General features: G+C 45.3%; 1 protein-coding gene across 6 annotated transcripts in view; it reads right to left on the bottom strand.

Annotated features, from left to right (window-relative positions):
* Positions 1 to 6,663: 6,663 nt before the first annotated feature.
* Positions 6,664 to 19,941, bottom strand: part of LOC125427062 (zinc finger protein 883-like) — a 53,241-nt gene continuing 39,963 nt past the window's right edge. For 5 of the 6 annotated variants that reach the window (XM_048486050.1, XM_048486054.1, XM_048486053.1 and 2 more), the window contains 3 exons: positions 12,547 to 12,617; positions 12,271 to 12,397; positions 6,664 to 9,323 (listed from right to left, as the gene is read on the bottom strand). In XM_048486050.1, coding sequence (XP_048342007.1) covers positions 7,432 to 9,323; positions 12,271 to 12,397; positions 12,547 to 12,617 — 2,090 coding nt within the window. In that variant the 3' untranslated portion in view covers positions 6,664 to 7,431. The remainder of the gene's footprint in view (positions 9,324 to 12,270; positions 12,398 to 12,546; positions 12,618 to 19,941) is intronic. The other variant, XM_048486055.1, reaches the window with a different exon arrangement.

The following is a 19,941-nucleotide window of genomic DNA, read 5'->3' as shown; positions in this document are numbered from 1 at the left end:
TACCTGGATATGTTTTTATGTAGCCTAGGTCTTTTACCTGAAATGTCTTTTTAGACTTTCAAAGACATCAGTGATCTGAGCATCTGTCAGAGCAGTCAAACAATATCAACATATATCACAATGACCTGCTCTTTGCCTTTTCCGTTTGTATATTCACAGGAATGTGCAACACTCCTTTGAAAACCAAGTTTACACAAGCAAGCATTGGTTCCAATTCCATGCCACTTGTCATAATCCATACAAAGATTTGCAAAGTTTGTAAACGTTGCCATCACCAATTGAGTACCCAGGTGCTAGCTTCAAAAACACATCCTCGGTTAGAGGAGCATGCAAACAGGCACACTGGAAATCAAAATGTCTCATTTTCCATTTCCTCTGAACTGCCAATGTCATAATCTGTCTCATAGACACAGCTTTGGCTGTAGGCGAATAGGTTTGCTCAAAAATTTCTAAGTATGTTTGCCAAAGCCTTGGGTGACCAATCTTGTCTTAAATTTATGTTGCCCATTGGGAAGTGTTTTCTTTCTAAATACCCACAGGGATCCAATCACTTTCTGATTCTTTGGCTGATCTACTATCTCAAAGACCTTTTGCTGCAATAAGGACTCAAATTCATCATCCATAGCAGCATTCCACTGCTCTTGTTCAGCAGGAAGTCTGGTTACCATCTCCTGGAAGCTTTGTGGCTCTACCCAAGTCTGACAAATCCTGACGACTTGAGTAGTCCCATATTTTTGTGGTGGCACCCCCTTTGTTTTCCCTGCTAGATCTTCGGGGGGAAATCCACACATTTACGTTTCTCTTCCTCTTTGTCAAAGTCTGAACTGCTTCCCTCCTCCCTCTCCCTCTTCACTCAAAAATGTGAGAGTGACCTTGAGCAGAGGAGGTTGGTGCGCTCTGGCTACTGATTGCAGCACCTGCTGGTAGTTCACTTAAGGCAGGCAGAAAAACTACTGAGTTAGCATGTATGTGTTCCCATCATGCCTTTCAAAATTGGCACTTCTTGAGACCACGATTTTCCCATAATTCAGACTAAATCTGAAGCCCTTCGTAAATTCCGAATAGCCTAAGAAACTCAATTTTTGACATCTCGGTTTTCCTAAGAACATAAGAACAAGCCAGCTGGATCAGACCAAAGTCCATCTAGTCCAGCTCTCTGCTACTCGCAGTGGCCCACCAGGTGCCTTTGGGAGCTCACATGTAGGATGTGAACGCAATGGCCTTCTGCGGCTGTTGCTCCCGATCACCTGGTCTGTTTTGATCTCTTTGATCTCTGTTTTCCTTTTTATCTCTGAGCACTGGGAATCAACACGTTACCAAAACTCCCAAACTTTCTGAGGTGTTTTAATTATTATTATTATTATTATTTATTGTATTTATAAACCGCCCTCCCCCGAAGGGCTCAGGGTTTTTTTGCCAAATGAGGGGTTTTTTTGCCAAATAACATGAAATGTGGAGTTTCGTTAATGCTGGAACTCTACAAACGGTTAATGATATGAGTTGCAGCATAAACAGCTTCCCCCGAATAGTGGAAAGGAAGTTTTGCATCTTGTAGCATGCAATCCCGCATCACCTGCAGAACCCCCAAACATCTCTCAGAAAACCCCATTTGCTTGAGGACTGTAAGGGTTGGTTTTTCTAAAGACAATCCCTTTCTTTGCTAACTAGGATTGGAACTTGTTGCCCATGTATTCATCCCCTCGGTCCGTCTGTAGGCTAGCGAATTTATAGGAAAATTTCCTTTTAATCATGGCAACCCAGTTCTGAAATTGCTCAAATGCATCAGCTTTGGATTTTAGCAGTAGACAATAGGAGTACCTACTGTAATAATCAACAATCAACATAATGCTTACGGGGTTTTACTTGTATGTCACAAACTTTAGCTAACTTCTTAATTGTTGACCACCCTGCATGCCCTAGTACATGGTGTAACTCATGCACACAATTGTCATGTAAAGGCTTATTTGAAAGACTGGGCAGTTGTTTCACACTCCCACTATTACTTTTGGGAATCGCCATGGTTTAACCATATCTGTTCTTGGTGCGAAAACTCCCGCTTGCACACATCCACATTGCTGATAACTTCCAGAACACATGCCATTTTTAAATGAGACTTTATATCCATCTGAGTGAGACATGCAACACTGGGGAGGCAAAAGTCCAGGTGGGGCACAAACAACACATTTTGTATACTTTTACCACGTTCAGGTACACACACAGTGCCTTGTAAAGTTACTTCTGACGATGAGCCGTCAGTGAGGCTTACATGTGAAACTGTAGCTGCAGTTTCATCATGAAGTAAACTTCTGTTGTTCACACAGTGAGCTGTGCAGGCGCTATCCATCAACCAAGCACTTTGTTGTTTCCCTGATGCACCAGTCACCAACATGGCAGCTTCATACCGGTCAGACCTGTTTTGGGATGTAAATCTCCCCTTTAGGAACTTCTGTCCTTTCAGCGTCTTTTTATTGCTGGCATCTGGACAATTCCGGGCTATGTGATTTATAGATCCACAGGAAAAGAGCATCCCCCCCTGTATAGGCAAACACGACGTTTCAATCTCTGCAGTTGCTGGAGGCTTCACATCAGAGTGTTGTCCTCCCACAGGAGTTGCTCTCACTGTGGCACAGCTCTCCCGTTGATAGTCCCTCTGTTGTTGACTTTCAAGCAGTTTTGCAGTAATTAAGGACAGGGTGAGGTCTGCCTCTTGAACACTCTGTAAACTGTAAAACCAGCTGGTCCCAGCTTTCATTCAGAGAAGATAAAATGATATATGCTTTACGAGACTTAGGAAACATCATCCCCCGGTCTTCTAGCTGTACAAACAATGACCTCATTAGCTGTAGGTGAGTTGAAATGCACTCATCCCGCGGCCCCGGCTTTACCAGTTGTACAGCCGCATACTATCAACATTTTAGACCCTGCTGTCTCTTGTTGATAAATTGTCCTGCATTAACTGATAACCTTTTCATTTATGGAGTCCCGAACGTACAAGAGCTGGAGTTCTCCGCAGCCAGGATTATCAAAGTACGGGTGTAAAGGAAGAGTTACCTACTCTCCTTAAACGTGGGTCAGGATTTTGAACGCACACACGACTCAGAGAAAAAGATTGCTTCTTTAAAACAAATTTCTGAAGTTTATTGAACTTAGCATTATTCAACAAACTATAGTCAGTCGGCATACTATGCATACAATCAGTTGAACAAAAGCAAACAGAGACAAAATCACTGAACCTACTAAAATCAAAATATAAAACTTATCCATGATTGCTTAGTAGTCATAAGAGAAATCAAGCAGATCTCATAGTCCAAAAGACAGACTCCAGCCAGCATGAGGTAGCATTGTATAGTATCAGCAGTTACAGGGGGGGAAGAAGCAAGAAAAAAGGGTGACTTCCCCCTCTTCTGAATAACCTTGTAACCAGCGTTCTTTATACAACAGACCATTACGCCATATAAATCTTTCAGGATTTTCCCTTGACACACTTTCAGAAACAACTGCAGCCTTATCACGTAACTCTTTCAGAGTAGGGCAGGAATTCCAGCTCTTGTTCCCCATTCCAGCTCTTGTTCCTTTTTTATTATCAGCAATTTCTTTATTTTTTGCGTTTGACCTGGTAACAACAGCTTTCATTTGGCTGGACTGGAAAAGCAAGTCCGCCCCCACTATAAAGGGTTTTTCAGAAGTGTCATGCACTATTACATACATATTCCGCTTTACTTTTGGGGTCTGAACATGCGGCATAGCTAGATCTAAATATATAGGAGGACCTTTGTAAGGGGTTACCTGAATCTTTCCCACTAACTTGTGGTCTATTTGATTCAACAATTTTCTATTAATAGAACTTACATCTGCACCAGTATCAACAGAACCCTCTACCCAAAGTTTGCCTCCAAGCAAAACTTTCATGGCTCGAAAGGCTCCCACCCAACGTCTTTGCTCTTCAGAAATGACCCAGTCTATATCAATGAGCTGCAATTTTCCCATTCTCACCATCGGATTTGATTCAGTGGGATGAGTTGGTCTCTTGCCACCAGCACGTCTCTGAGCCATCAGTTCAGGGTCGGGCCATGGCTTTTTGGAATACTTGACCATCGTAGTAACCAGTTCTTCCTCCTCACTGGACTGCACGGAGCTGCTAGGCGATCCACTGCTTTCTTCCCAATTTTCAGTGTGCATGAGGACCCGATCACCCCCAACTATTTGGACCTTTGTCTCCTCCTTCGTCTCCATACACTGGTTCTTGTAGTGGCCCTTTTTTTCCACAGGAAAAGCAGGTAACGCTCTTAGGTGTAGAGGCTTCCACTGGCTTGCTAAGTTTTGCTGGGGTTTCCTTTCTCTGGAACGGAGCTTTAACTCCCTCCTTGCCAATCGGATCAACATCTCTGGAGTTAGTTTTAAACGGCTCTTTCTTCCCAGAGAAAAAAACGCAAAGCCTTTCTTTCTTTACTCTTAATATTGGCCATTTGATCAGCAAAAGCAGCCAGCTCAGACAAATCAAAAGTCTCCTTAGCTTGGACCATGGCTGAGATGTCTTCAGGGAGGATTTGAAAAAACTGATCTCACACAATCAGATGGCAAGCATCCTCCAAAGTTTCCACATTTGCTGCTCTAAACCATTGCTGAACTGTAAGCTTCAGCCGAGCCATGAAGGCAACATAGCCCTCTTTATTCTTTGGGAAGGTTCTCCACAATTCTTCTCTCAGCTGACCTTCAGTCTTCCCAAATCTGGCTAGTGCTTGCCTCTTAAAATTTCCAAAACTTGCCTCCTTCCCAAGAGTGAGCTCCCCCAACAATTGGGCTAAATCTCCAGATACGCAAGGCCACAGAGCCTGTACATGGTCCCTCTCAGGAACTCTATTTTCTCTTAGGGCAGCTTCAAACAGGGCTAAAAAACTCTCCACAGACTCACCCTGTTGGTAACGTGGGAATTGCTTTTTCTGCCAGGCTGCAGATGGATCTCTCTGTCGATCTTGTATCAGCAACTGCATGGTGGTTTCTTGACTACGCATGAATGCTTGCATCATTCTCATCCACCCTTCTGTGCTGGTTGGTACTGAGGAGTCATCTGTCTCCAGACTGTCTCGCCTGGCTGCGCTGGCTCCGGACAACCCTCTGGGACGTAGCACTGGCATCCCTTGGTCGTCCTCATCCAGCTCTGCGCCATCAAACAGCTGTCCTCTGGCTCCAGACTCTTGGGTTGCCACTCTGCTGTTCGCTTCAGGCTCGACTGATGTAATGTCCACACTTCTCCTGGAATTCTCCAGTGTGACTTGTAACTCAGCTACTCGTCTGAGGCGAGGTCCATCCACTGGTTCTTCCACTTGTGCATTCAAAGCAAAATCTTGATTCTCCATGCTAGAGCTGTCGATTAAGTCACTGCTTGCAAAAAAAAATAATTAATCACTGAGCGTGTTTCAAAATCCACCCGCTGCCAACATGTAAAGGAAGAGTTACCTACTCTCCTTAAACATGGGTCAGGATTTTGAATGCACACATGACTCAGAGAAAAAATTGCTTCTTTAAAACAAATTTCTAAAGTTTATTGAACTTAGCATTATTCAACAAACTATAGTCAGTCGGCATACTATGCATACAATCAGTTGAACAAAAGCAAACAGAGACAAAATCACTGAACCTACTAAAATCAAAATATAAAACTTATCCATGATTGCTTAGTAGTCATAAGAGAAATCAAGTAGATCTCATAGTCCAAAAGACAGACTCTAGCCAGCATGAGGTAGCATTGTATAGTATCAGCAGTTATAGGGGGGAAGAAGCAAGAAAAAAGGGTGCCTCTATTACAATATTGAAAAGCAGATATAAATTACATATCAGGTGATCTCAGTGAACCAATCACAAATTGGTGCCAATTAATTAAAGAAGTTGGTATGAGTCCTCATTCTTATCAGGTGTTGTGGCTGAAGGTTTATTGAAATTCCAACCGTTAGCAAAACTTTACGCAGCTGGGCCAAGACCTTCAATTAACCGCTACTCGGTATCAGGATGAGAGAGCTGGTGGGAAGCCAAAGATAGGCAATTATTTTCAAGAACTGTTTTTTGGAACTTACAACAGAAGGGCTATGGCTGTGATGTTGAACTGTTACAAAGTTCACAACAAATGGCTGCGGTTAGGCTAAATACAAAATGGCTACGGTTAGGCTAATACCAGTGGCGTACCTAGGCAAACTGGAGCCCTGGGCAAAACCTGAGTTTGATGCCCCCCCCAACAACAACAACAACCACCTTTATTAGGCATTGAAAGAATAAAAGACAGAAAGAAAACAAGCATTGGCAGGAAGAGGGTGGATTTAAAAGGAGAATCTGGGGAAATTTTTAGGGTGTGCCTGCTGTCAGGAGTGCAATTATTAAGATAGCAGCACCAAAATTGCAGAATATCTTCATGATCCCCTTCTGATGATACCTCCCAGGTTTGGTGAAGTTTGGTTCAGGGCGTCCAAAGTTATGGACCCTCAAAGGTGTAGCCCCCATCTCCTATTAGCTCCCATTGGAAACAATGGAGGATGGGGACACTCCCTTTGGGAGTCCATAACTTTGGACTCCCTAAACCAAACCTCACCAAACCTGGTTGATATCATTAGGATAGTCTCCTGAAAAATCCCTGACATTTTGGTGCTGCTAGCCTAAAAACTGCGCCCCCTGCAAGCCAAAAACAGAAAAAACACTGGAAATTCTAAAAAATCCCACCTGCATTGTTGGTGCCCCCCACAAGGTGGCGCCCTGGGCAACTGCCCACTTTGCCCAATGGGAGGAACGCCTCTGGCTAATACAGACACTTTCTCTACAACCGGCTTTCGAATCAGCACGCTTGCCAACCGCATTGCCAGCTGCTGGGGTTGTCTCCATGACAAACCATAAATCCTCCCGGATAAGATAAGATTACATCTTACATGCCCACGCTGTATATTTGCTCTCATTGAGCCATTCAAAAGGCATTCTGGCTGCTGTGAACGCCATCTCAGACACTGTTCCAAACAGCTGCACCAGAGCTTGCAGAAACGAACTACTTCTGCTGTCCTACTCACAAGGAGACCACAGAGCTGGGCCCATAATTTGTCAGCTGACATAGAGCGGTACTACTCAGAGTAGACAAGTATAGACAGTAGTCCACCTATATATATCCAACATACACTGTTCTGTCCAAAGAAGGCTTTTATCACAGAGTTGATATATGTACAGGATAATATATACAGAGTTCTGAAACAGTCAACCAAAGCGCTTCACCAGACACTGGTTTTTCAAAGGAACAAAAGTACAGTACAATTCAGTTCCTTACATACTTTGTTGAGCCAATCACTGTAAAGGTTACTTGGATCTAGTTTGAACCAGTCTGGCTGCTGTTGCCAGCTGTCACATCACTCCCTGTTTGCTGACTCATGATTCTGCTGAATAGGATATGATTATCATAATCTACATGTCATGGCAATTTGTGTTAGTTCTTTTATGTTTTTGAAGATTGCCACTATGATGGAATCTCTTTCCACACTCTGAGCATTCAAAAGGTTTCTCCCCTATGTGAGTTCTTTGGTGTTGTTGAAGAGTGTAACATTCATTGAATCTCTTTCCACACTCCGAGCATTCAAAAGGTCTCTTATTCGTGTGAGTTCTTTGATGTTTTCGAAGAGTGTTACTGCCATTGAATCTCTTTCCACACTCTGAGCATTCAAAAGGTCTCTCATTTGTGTGAATTCTTTGATGCTGTTGAAGATTGCCACTCTGACTGAATCTCTTTCCACACTCTGGGCATTCAAAAGGTCTCTCCTTTGTGTGAGTTCTTTGATGCCGTTGAAAACCGCTACTTAGACTGAATCTCTTTCCACACTCTGAGCATTCAAAAGGTCTCTCGTTTGTGTGAGTTCTTTGATGCATTTGAAGATTGTAACTCTGACTGAATCTCTTTCCACACTCTGAGCATTCAAAAGGTCTCTCGTTTGTGTGAGTTCTTCGATGCATTTGAAGATGGTAACTCTGGCTGAATCTCTTTCCACACTCTGGGCATTCAAAAGGTTTCTCATTTGTGTGAGTTCTATGATGCTGTTGAAGAGTGCTACTATGATTGAATCTCTTTCCACACTCTGAGCATTCAAACGGTCTCTCCTTTGTGTGAGTTCTTTGATGCCCTTGAAGACTGTTTCTGTAATTGAATCTCTTTCCACACTCTGGGCATTCAAAAGGTCTCTCATTTGTGTGAGTTCTTTGATGCCGTTGAAGATTGCTACTGTAACTGAATCTCTTTCCACACTCTGAGCATTCAAAAGGTCTCTCATTTGTGTGAGTTATTTGATGGCCTTGAAGACTGTTTCTGTGATTGAATCTCTTTCCACACTCTGGGCATTCAAAAGGTCTCTCATTTGTGTGAGTTCTTTGATGCCGTTGAAGACTGCTTCTGTCACTGAATCTCTTTCCACACTCTGAGCATTCAAAAGGTCTCTCGTGTGTGTGAGTTCTTTGATGCTGTTTAAGCTTGCTACTCTGACTGAATCTCTTTCCACACTCTGAGCATTCAAAAGGTCTCTCATTTGTGTGAGTTCTTTGATGCCCTTGAAGACTGTTTCTGTGATTGAATCTCTTTCCACACTCTGAGCATTCAAAAGGTCTCTCATTTGTGTGAGTTCTTTGATGCTGTTTAAGCTTGCTACTCTGACTGAATCTCTTTCCACACTCTATGCATTCAAAAGGTTTTTCTCCTGTGTGGGTTCTTTGGTGCACGAGGAGCTTTGATCTGCAGCTGAACAACTTTCCGCACTGAAAGCATTTTTGTGCTCTCACTATGCTGTGTTTTGGAATATGTACATTACCCTTTCTTCTACCAGAAAAGATTATTTTCCTCTCTAAGCAGATTAATGCCTCCTTTCCTGAACGAGTCCTTCGGTGTTGAAAAAAATCTGATTTTTGTGACAAGCTCTTGCCACACTCTGAGGAACTATAAGGTTTCTCTCGTTCATGTGTTCTTTGATGCATCTGGAGCTTTGCTCTGCTAAGGAAAGTCATGTCACACTCCAAACATTGATGTGTCTTCTTTCCACTGTGCATTTGCAAATGGATTTCATACTGGCTGTGATCTGAGAAGTTCATTCTGCACTCCAAGCACTTATATGTTTCCTCTATTGTATGGATTACTTCATGGCAATCCTGTCCTTGGCCAGGAATGGATTTATCCCTCTTCTTAGGCATGTGACTTCCTGTCTGCTTTTCTGGTTTGCCTTGATTCCTGAAATTTCCTTTCAAATCTCCATTCCTCTCTTTCTCTGGCAACAGCTCATGCACTTCCCCATTGCCCTCAGACCACTGCTCATCTGTTGCTGGAATAAAAAGAGAGATCCTGTTAGTATCCACATAAGATAATCTGATTTTCCTAAAAGTTCCATCCACAGACAAAACACTTCAGTGGCTTTTTTGCTGCTGTACATTAAAGTGTATAGTATCAGAACTTATTTCCTCACAACTACCTTCTGGTCACACCTTATCCCTTAGGGCAAAGTGGCAAGGAATCCTTCCTCCAACGTTCACATTTGACTTGCCACACAGCTCTTTTCAATTTGTTATGGAGGATGAAAGAGGATAAGTAGAAGAGAAGATTTTTATACCCCATTTTTCGCAACCCCAATGAGCCTCAAAGTAGCTTACAAATCTTATTCCTTTCCCTACCCAGAACAGACAGCTTGTGAGAATACCCCTCGTGGGGGGGGGGGGGGGGGGGAGGTCCTCGTAGTAGGCAATTAGATCATTAGGAATGTAGAGAGTTGGGTTTGTGAGAGGCATGATGACCGCATGGTGACATGCTTGCCTGGTGTGAAGGTTGCAGGTGTCACACTTCATCTAGATAGGCTGTTAGATAGTGCTGGGGTGGAGTCAGCAGTTGTGGTCCACATTGGCACCAACGACATTGGGAAATGTAGCCGGGAGGTTCTGGGAGCTAAATTTAGGCTGCTAGGTAACAGGTTGAAGTCCAGGACCCCCAAGGTGGCATTCTCAGAAATGCTACCAGTTCCATGCCCAGTTAGGCAAGTGGAGATACAGGGCAAGTTAGGCAAGTGGAGATACAGGGTCTTAATGCATGAATGACAAGGTGGTGTAAGGCAGAGGGTTTCAGATTTGTTAGGAACTGGGGAATTTTTTGGGACAAGGCAGGTCTGTACAGAAGGGATGGGCTTCATCTTAACCAAAAAGGAACCAAAACTGCCCAAGATGGTTGGAGGTTATTTAAAAACACAGTAATAAAAGCTCAGCTGGAATGTGTTCCACAGGTTAGGAAAGGCACCACCCAGTCCAAAAGAAAGCCACCATGGTTAATAAGAGAGGTTGAGGAAATTATCAGAAAAAAGAAAATGTCTTTTAGAAAATGGAACTCCAGCTCGACTGATGGAGAATACGAACAGGAACACAAATGGTGGCAAAAGAGAAGCAAGTTAGCTGTAAGGGAAGCAAAAAAAGGATTATGAGGTACGTATGGCTAAGAACATTAAGACCAACAACGAACAGTTCTTCAAGTACATCAAAATTAGGAAGCCAGCTAGGGAAGCGGTAGGCCTAATAGATGAACAAAATGTGTGCTAAAGGATGACAGGGAGATTGCAGAGAAGCTGAATGAATTCTTTGCATCTGTCTTCATCCAAGAGGTGGTTATGACAATTCCTGCACCTGAACCAAGCTTCTTAGGAGGCGAATCCGAGGAACTAACGAAGATAGTGGTAGGCAAGGAAGAAGTTCTGGCAGCCATTAATAAACTAAATGCTACCAAATCCCCTTAAAGAGCTCAAGCATGAAATTGCTGATCTTCTCACTTTAATATTCAACTTATCCCTGAAATCAGGCTCCATCCCTGAAGACTGAAAGATGGCCAATGTCACACTTATCTTTAAGAAATTATCTATGGGGGACCCGGGAAATTAAAGGCCAGTCAGTTTGACATCTGTTCCTGGCAAATTCGTAGAACATCATTAAAGATAAAATTATAAAACATGTAGAAAAGCAAGACCTGCTGAGGAAGAGTCAGCATGGCTTTTGCAGAGGCAAGTCCTGCCTTACAAACTTATTAGAGTTCTTTGAGAGTGTAAACAGACATGTGGATAAGGGGGAACCAGTGGACATTGTCTACTTGGATTTCTAAAAGGATTTTGACAAAGTTCCTCACCAGAGACTATTGAGAAAACTCAGCAATCAAGAAATATGAGAGAAAGTCGTCCTATGGATTAAAAACTTGTTGAGAAACAAGGAGCAAAGGGTTGGTGTAAATGGGAAGTTCTTACCATGGAGAGATGTAGGGAGTGGTATCCCCCAGGGATCCGTTTTGGGATTAGTGCTCTTTAACCTTTAGTGTGAACCACAAAGGACTGCGAAGAGCTCCAAGCAGACAGTTATGAATTAGGTGAGTGGGATAAGACATGGCGATTGCAGTTCAATGTAGCAAAATGTAAAGTGATGCACATAGGGGCAAAAAATGCAAACTTCATACACACTACAGGAGTCAGTGCTATCAGTCACAAACCAGGAAATGGATTAATTATTAATTATTAAAGGAAACATTTCTTCATGCCACGTGTGATTGGTGTTTGGAATATGCTGCCACAGGAGGTGGTGATGGCCACTAACCCGGATAACTTGGGGCTTGGACAGATTTATGGAGAAGTTGATCTTGATCCTCCTTGATCTGAGATTGCAAATGCCTTAGCAGACCAAGTGCTCGGGAGCAGCAGCAGCAGCAGCAGCAGAAGGCCACTGCTTTCACATCCTGCATCTGAGCTCCTAAAGGCATCTGTTGGGCCACTGCAAGTAGCAGAGTGCTGGACTAGATGAACTCTGGTCTGATCCAGGAAGGCTCTTTCTTATGTTCTTAAGTCTGGAATTAGACCCTTTTCTCCACTCTCAGACCACAGTCAGAGGGCATCACCTTAATCCCATATGGAGGATAAGTGTCTTCTTTTGGTTGTCCACTGAGAAATTAGGATGTGGCTCCTTTCAGAGTCTTCCTGAGGGCCTCAGAGTTCCTCGATTGGCCTCTGGCCAAAACACACTCTCTGGCTTGGGTGATGGAGACAACACTGCCCTCTGTTGTCCTAGGAAAACCAGGTGATTTGGGTCACTCTACTTGGCCACGCTGAATATCACATTCGCTGCCATCTCGCCACCTTGAGGCCTCCAAAAGTGAGCAAGTAATGGAACAGGCCTCAACACAACGTATTGCTGTTCAAGATTTTGACTCATGCCTCATCTCAAAGGTAGAAATGTGCACCTATGAAAGTTCCTTACCCAAAGAGGCCACACTCTCATAGTTTTCCAGCATGACGCCCTCGTAGAGAGCTCTTTGGTCTGGATCCAGTAACGCCCATTCTGCCTCTCCGAAATACACGGCCACCTCCCCAAAGGAAACCAGAGACTGGAAGAAAAAGCAGATTCCCTCGTCAGAGGTCATATTAGGCAGAGACAAGATGCTGAAAGGGGGGACTCTGGGAAGCTGCATTATGGACAGCTCAGATTATGTATCAGGAGTGCAGAACCAGGGTGTCCTCTGCTCATCATGCCTACCTGGATTGGAGGCACAGCAGCTGTTTTCACACCTCCACAAAGAGAAGGGATCAACACTCTCTCTTCACTGCCTGTGAGGGAGGGGTAAATGCGAAAACAGTATTAGCTTCCCTTCCTATTATGTTTGTTGCATGAATCATTCTTTATTTATTTTAGTTATTTATTTGTTGAATTTAAGAGACCGCCCTATCCCCAAAGGGCTCAGGGTGGTGTACGGTAAAACAAAACATAAAAATACAATAATATAACCAGCATAACTTTAAAATCCAATACAAGCAATAGCAGCATTGTAACTGATATAACCCCTACATAAACTCCTATCAAAGGGGGGGGGCGCCCAGACCCTCCCCCCTTCTCTGGGAACGGATTGGTAGATCGCTGTAGATGGTATGTCCTGTTGGATGCGGGCATCAAGGGGGTCAAAAGGGGGCAGACAGTCCACAGCCATCCTCATCAAAAGCCCAGTGGAACAGCTCAGTCTTACAGGCCCTGCGGAACTCACCAAGGTTACGCAGGGCCCTAACAGATGGTGGAAGTGTTCCACCAGGCAGGGGCCAGAGCTGAAAAAGCCCTGGCCCGGTTAGAGGATAGCTGCATCATTGCAGAGCTGTGGACCACCAGTAAATTTGCCTCTGCAGAATGCAGAGGCCGAACTGGAACATATGGGGTCAGACGGTCTTGGGGGTATGAGGGCCCCAGGCCGTGAAGGGCTTTAAAGGTCAGCACCAACACCTTGAAGGTAATCCGGAATTCCACTGGGAGCCAGTGCAAGTGGCACAACACGGAGGAGATATGGTCCCAACTTAAGCCACCCGTGAGAAGACAAGAAGCCACATGTTGGACCAGTTTCAGTTTCTGGATCAGCCGCAAGGGAAGGCCCGCATAGAGCGAGTTACAATAGTCTAATCTGGAGGTGACCGTTGCATGGATACCACGGCCAGGTCAGCCTGGGAGAGGTAGGGGGTCAGCCACTGGGCCTGGCGAAGATGGAAAAAAGCAACCTGGGTGACATAGGCCACCTGGATCTCCATAGAAAGAGCTGAGTCCAGGTGGACTCCCAGGTTGTGAGCTGAAGAAGCCAGAGCCAGAGAGACCCCATCCAACACCGGTGGTTGGAAATCCCCAACTCCTCCCCCCATGACCCAGCCAGAGGATCTCGGTCTTCAATGGATTAAGTTTTAACCTGCTCTGCTTCAACCAACCAGCGACCGCCTCCAAACAATGCTGGAGAGTCACAGGGGCAGCAGCTGCCCCCCCCAATCAACAGAATGAGCTGAGTGTCATCTGCATATTGATGACAGATCAGCCCAAAGCTCTGCATCAGCTGAGCAAAGGGTCACATATAGATGTTAAATAACAGTGGGGACAACATGGCCCCCTGAGGGGGCACCTCTGAGAAGCCTAATCCCCGCACCACACTTGCTGAATCCGACACCAGAGAAACGAGGCAATCCACTGAAGGACAGTGCCCCATACCCCGGAGACGACCAGGCAGTGGGCCAAAAGGTCGTGGTTGACCACATCAAACGCTGCGGTAAGGTCTAATAATACCAACAGCACAAACCCGCTTTGGTCAAGCTGCATGCGGAGCATATCTGTGACGGCGACGAGGACAGTCTCTATCCCATGCCCAGCACAGAAGCCGGACTGGAAGGGATCGAGCGCCAATGTGTCCTCCAGAAAGCCCTGAAGCTGCTTTAACACCACTCTCTCAATTACTTTCACCAGAAACAAAAGATTTGAGACGAGGTGGTAATTGGCCAGATCACCGGGAACTAAGGATGGTCTTTTCAAGAGTGGGCAGACCACTGCTTCCTTCAACCCACCAGGAAACACTCCTTGCTCAAGGGAGCAGTTGATGATATTCAACAGGTGGGGTCACAACTCCTCCCGGCAAGCTTTAATCAGCCAGGAGAGGCATGTATCCAGAGGACAGGTAGTAGGTCTAACAGCAGCCAGGGCTCTGTCAACATGTCACTCAGTTTCGCGCACCAACTCTGTTGAAGCAGCGGATTTACTCGGAGTAGACCACCCTGCAGGACGCAATGTAGACAAGAACTGACAGACACACAGTCATCAATGCAGTTCTATTTATTGCTATCTACTGACAAAGTGCTTTGCCAGACCACAGGTGTTTGCAGGCACACATCACTCTGCTGTCTGTGCTATCTATATACAAATGTGGTACCAATCAGGTGCCCTTACCTTATCAGGTTTTGCACACGGTACAAGCTGTGCACTTAGTTCTAATTTGCACACAGCACCTGCTAGAAGGAGGGTCCAGCTGTCATTTAGATTTTGCTCATCTAAACACATGTTCTGACACCCCTTCCAAAATCGGTATGACAGTATATACAGTATTCACAACACTGACAGACACCACATGTAGCTGTTCACACAGTAGATCATATTTTTCTTTTGCAGTAGGTTTTGTTAATGCATCAGCCACGTTTAGTGGCTTCAGAGAGCAGGGAGAACTGGGTCAAACTGACCAGAGGACGGCAAGGGAGCCTCCAGTTCGCTAATTGTCTCTAAGGTGGCAGGAACTGGTGGGGTTTCCGGTGGGGTTTCCGGTGGGGGAAGACGCTCCGCAAGCGGCGGAGAGTTGGAGTTTGCCGTTCTCCTCCTTTTTGGGGCTCGAAACTAGGAGCTTCTAAACTGGAGGGCTTCTAAACTCAAGTAAAAAAGGCAAGGCTCATCTGTGGGTCGGGTTGTGACGAGACGGCAGGCGCGCTTGGGAGAGATCGGGCAAGGCCTTCTTCCATTTTTTTCCAAAATCTTGAGGGCTTAGCGCCCACAGAGCCAGTGAGTCATAGTAGCCGGAGTTTCAAACTGGAGGATGCTGCAAGCGAAGTCCCGGTTTCATCGGAGGTTCCCTCAAGCCTCGCAATCGCCTTCAAACCCCTTCCTTATGCTAACGCCTTAACGCCTCTTCAACTCTTCAACTCAAGCCTTTAGGTTTTAGCCAGCTTCCCGTCCCCAGGAAGGGATGGCTGCGCTGAAAACTGCTGCTGGTTGCTTTCCTCGCATGTAGTGTGGATGTTTTGTGTTTTGTGTTTTTTGTGCTGTGTTTTAGTGCTTCTTAAAACATGCTACGCGGGAGCAAGGGAGTTTTTATAGTCGGCAAGTCTTTAATACAAATTGGACTCGAAATGTGGAAATGGCTATTACGAAGATTTCATATGTCTTCACAATATACCGGCAGAGGCAGCTAGGACTCCCGGGGAACTCCTGGATTACAATTCCTGGTAGGAGGTTGAGACGCATAAGGCGCGGATAGAAGGAGGAAGAGAGGGTACTGGGCTGGTGTTTTTACTAAGCTGAGAAGGTGTGTAGTTTCAAGTCTGTGCACTTCCAAGCATTTTTTCTTACTAATGCACGCATCTCTTTAGCAACAAAATGGATGAATTAAGGCTACAGACTGTGAAGAGCAGATTTGGCAAGAACAGCTGTGTTTTTATTAATCACAGAAACCTGGCTTCACCTTTTCACACATTCCCGATTCAGCAGAAGTTGAATCCGCCTGGTTTCACTTCTTCCCGCAGGACAGAAGCAGTAAAGATTCTGGGAAGCATAAAGGAGGGGGGGGTTTTAAGTCTCTTATGTGAACAAGAGCTGCGCACTAATGCAAGCATCACAGGGTCACTGCTCAAGGTATTTGGAAAGTATGACTCTTAGATGCAGACCCATATCTCTGCCACGGGATTTTAGTGTGGTTATCATCATTAAGTGTATACATTCCACCTCGATGCTAATGCTGCCATAGCTTTGGAGCTCTCTTGTATAACATTGTTGAAAACCATCAGAAAAAGCATCCTGCTGCTTTGCTAATTATAGGAGTAGACGTTAATCATACTTAATTTAAAAACAGTGCTCCCTAAACTCTTTACCAGCATGTCAGGTGCCCTACTCAGAGTGATTTCGCCAATTACATTGGATAAAGTGTATACCAACATCAAGGATGCCTACAAGGTGATACAATTACTTTCATTAATTTGGGTCAGTCCAGACCATTTGTCACTGTTTCTGGCACCAGCATTATATTCCACTTGGGAGGCGGGTGTTGCCTGTAATAAAGACTGTGAAATCCTGGCCTGATGATGCCTCTAAACTACTTCAAGATTGTTTTGAGACAACAAATTGGGATGTTTTCTACCACCAGATCTGAGGAGTATACCACTGCTGTTCTGAGTTATATCACCTACTGGGTAATACAGACACTCTTACTGTGGATAAGCCGCGATCCCGATTTACTCCAACCATAAACCCTGGATGACAAGGGGAGGTTCAGCTTACTTTTGCATGCACAGGAATATTGCTTTCTCAGATCTGGTGATGAGGCAAAGTATAGTGCTGGGCGCAGAGCCAGTCTCAAGAGAGGCATTCGACAAGCCAAGATGAGTTATAAGAGAAAAAATTGAAGATTATTTTAATAATAACAACATGAGGCAGGTGTGGCAGGGAATTCAACAAATTACCAATCATAAAACCAAACAATGACATTTCTGTGGATGGGGATTCTTTCTCTGGCAGAGAGGAGCTAAATCACTTTTTTTTGGCCCGCTTTGAAACAGGTCTATCAGGAAGGAGATGACACACAGCCACTAGGTGATTGCAGTCCCTCACACCTCACTGTGGAGGAACATGAGGTGAGAGGCAAGTTTTGAGGGCTGTGAATCCAAGGAAGGCTGCTGGACCGGATGGTATTCCCGGTCGGCAAGTGTTAAAGGAATGCTTAACCAACTGGCTGGTGTTTTTACTGGGATCTTTTAATCGACATCTTTATCCCAGTCCACTCATTCCATCTTGTTTGAAAGCTTCCACCATTGTCTCCACTACCAAAGAGATTTCCTGCTGACAATCTTTCAGGATTATAGACCAGTGGCACTCACCCCCATCATCATGAAGTGTTTTGAAAAACTGGTCCATAGGCATATTAGTTCTGCCTTCCAGGATACATTTGATAAACACTTCAGTTCGCGATATCGGACTAATAGATCTTACGGAGGGACGCCATTGCCATTAGCCTCCACACAGCTTTGACGATCTGGAACAGCAGGGGAATTATGTTAATCGCTCTTGGCTATGGACTTTTTTAGTTCCGCATTTAATACAATCTCGCCACAAAAGACTGGTGACAAAACTTTGGTGGATCTTGACTCTCACATTCAATCTGTTTGTGGATTAGGGACTTCTTTGTCTGGATCGCTCCCAGAGGGTTAGACTGGGAAATCGGGTTTCTGCTGGGTTCTTACTCTAAATATATGGGAACGCCAACAGGGCTGTGTGTGTTGAGCCTCCTTTACTGTTCACCCTTTATACATATGATTGTACTCCTGTCTATCATAGTAACACCATTATCAAATTTGCTGATGACACAACGGTGGTGGGACTCATCTCTGGAGGGGATGAGTCTGCCTATCGGAATGAAGTGGAACCGATCTGCTCTCATGGTGCAGGGAAAAAATAACCTGGGTTCTTAACACTAACAAGACAAAGGAGCTCATAGTGGACTATAGGGGGAATTGCTCACAAATTCAGCCTTTGACTATAAATGGGGATCAAGCGGAGCGGTGGCTAGTTTTAAATTTCTGGGCGTTATGATTAAAGAGGATTCTTTGACCTGGGGAGTACAGACTGTCGTCGAGTAGGGTTAAGAAAGCCCAGCAAAGACTGTGTACTTTCTGAGACTTTTAAGCGAAGCAACAACTAGATGGAAAAACTTCTGGTGTCCTTTACTAAAAGCTGTGCTATAGAGAGTGTCCCCTAACCTACTGCATCTGTGTATGGTTCTCCAGTTGCGAGTGGCTAATTAGGAAGGCGCCCAAAGGGTGATCAATACTGCACAAAGGATTATCGGCTGCCCTCTCCCCTCCTTGGAAGAAATCTATAATGCCCGAAGCCTAAATAAAGCCCAAAATATTCTAAGGGATCCGTCTCATCCAGCACACTCTCTTTTTAAACTGCTACCATCTGGCAGACGATACAGGGCCCTCAGAACTAGGACAAAGAGGCTTAGAGACAGCTTCTACTCTAGAGCTGTGGCTATGCTAAACTCCACTGCTTCATATTGATGTATTTGGGGCTGTGTAGGGATGGGTGGAGGATGATGATGTATGAGTCTGAAATTGTGTGCATCGAGGAATGCTGCTGTAAATTTCGTTGTGCGTGCACAATGACAATAAAAATGCTTATGCTTATGCTTATGCTTATGCTTATGCTTAGGAAGGTCTTGGTGGAGCGATGCGACTTTATCTGCAAAATAGCTCATAAATGCCTCACAGCCAATAGCCAATTGATCATTTTTAGAACCCTCAGGTAAGGAGGTAAGAGACCGAATAATACGGAACAGTTGTGCAGGGCGAGAGCTAGCAGATGCGAGAGAGGAGAAAAACTCCCTCTTCGCCTCCTTCGTCGCCATCTCATAGGCTTTCATAAATGTCCTATAAGATGTTCGCGCAGCCTCGTCACGAGACTTCCTCCACACTCGCTCAAGCCGTCTAAGCTCCCGTTTCATACAGCGTAGCTCCTCAGTATACCACGGGGCCAGTCGAGAATGAGGGCGTAGAGGGCATCGGGGAGCAATAACCTCGATGGTATTGTAAAGACGGGCATTCCAGTCCGCTACCTGCTCATCGAGGGTGCCGGCGGGTTCAGGATCCCACAGACCATTCAGGAATCCAATAGGATCCATAAGTCTCCGCGGGCGGGCATAAATCCACCCGTCGCCTAGACAGGGGTGTTGCAGCATGTCCACCCGGACCTTCAGGGCATAATGGTCAGACCATGGCACTCTGTCAATAGAGGATATGACCACGTCAACACCCATCCCAAAGACCAAGTCCAGCGTGTTGCCAGCCTCATGAGTGGGGCCAGAATTTACCAAGGAGAGGCCCAGCGTCGCCATGGATGACACCAGGTCCGCAGCCACCGTACACGAGGCGGCATCAACATGGACGTTGAAATCCCCCAGGACACGAAGTCTGGGGAACCGCAACGCCCAGTCAGCCACCACTTCCAGAAGCTGCGGCAGGCTGTCTCCTGGGGCACTAGGCGACCGGTACACCAGGAGGACAGCCAACTTCTCCAATGCCAACCACTCCAGGCCGACACACTCAATGCCGGCGATCTCTGGGACGGGGGCAGCCCTAAAGGGAATAGACTCACAGATGAGCATTGCCACGCCACCCCCCCGGCCCTGTTTTCGTGATCGGTGGAGGCACGCGGAAGCATTAATTTCACCTAAGGCGATAGTCTCATCTTTATGCACTCCAGGTTTCACAGTGATGCTTGTGGTCCAGCTGCTGATCCCCGAGAAAATCTCGGAGAACTGCGGTATTATTGATGGACCTGGCATTAATAAGCACCAAAGGCGAAGCAGGGTGTCTCTGAACC

This window comes from Sphaerodactylus townsendi, linkage group LG02, assembly GCF_021028975.2.
Source record: "Sphaerodactylus townsendi isolate TG3544 linkage group LG02, MPM_Stown_v2.3, whole genome shotgun sequence".
NCBI lineage: Eukaryota > Metazoa > Chordata > Lepidosauria > Squamata > Sphaerodactylidae > Sphaerodactylus > Sphaerodactylus townsendi.
This window is presented reverse-complemented; position numbering and strand designations above follow the sequence as displayed.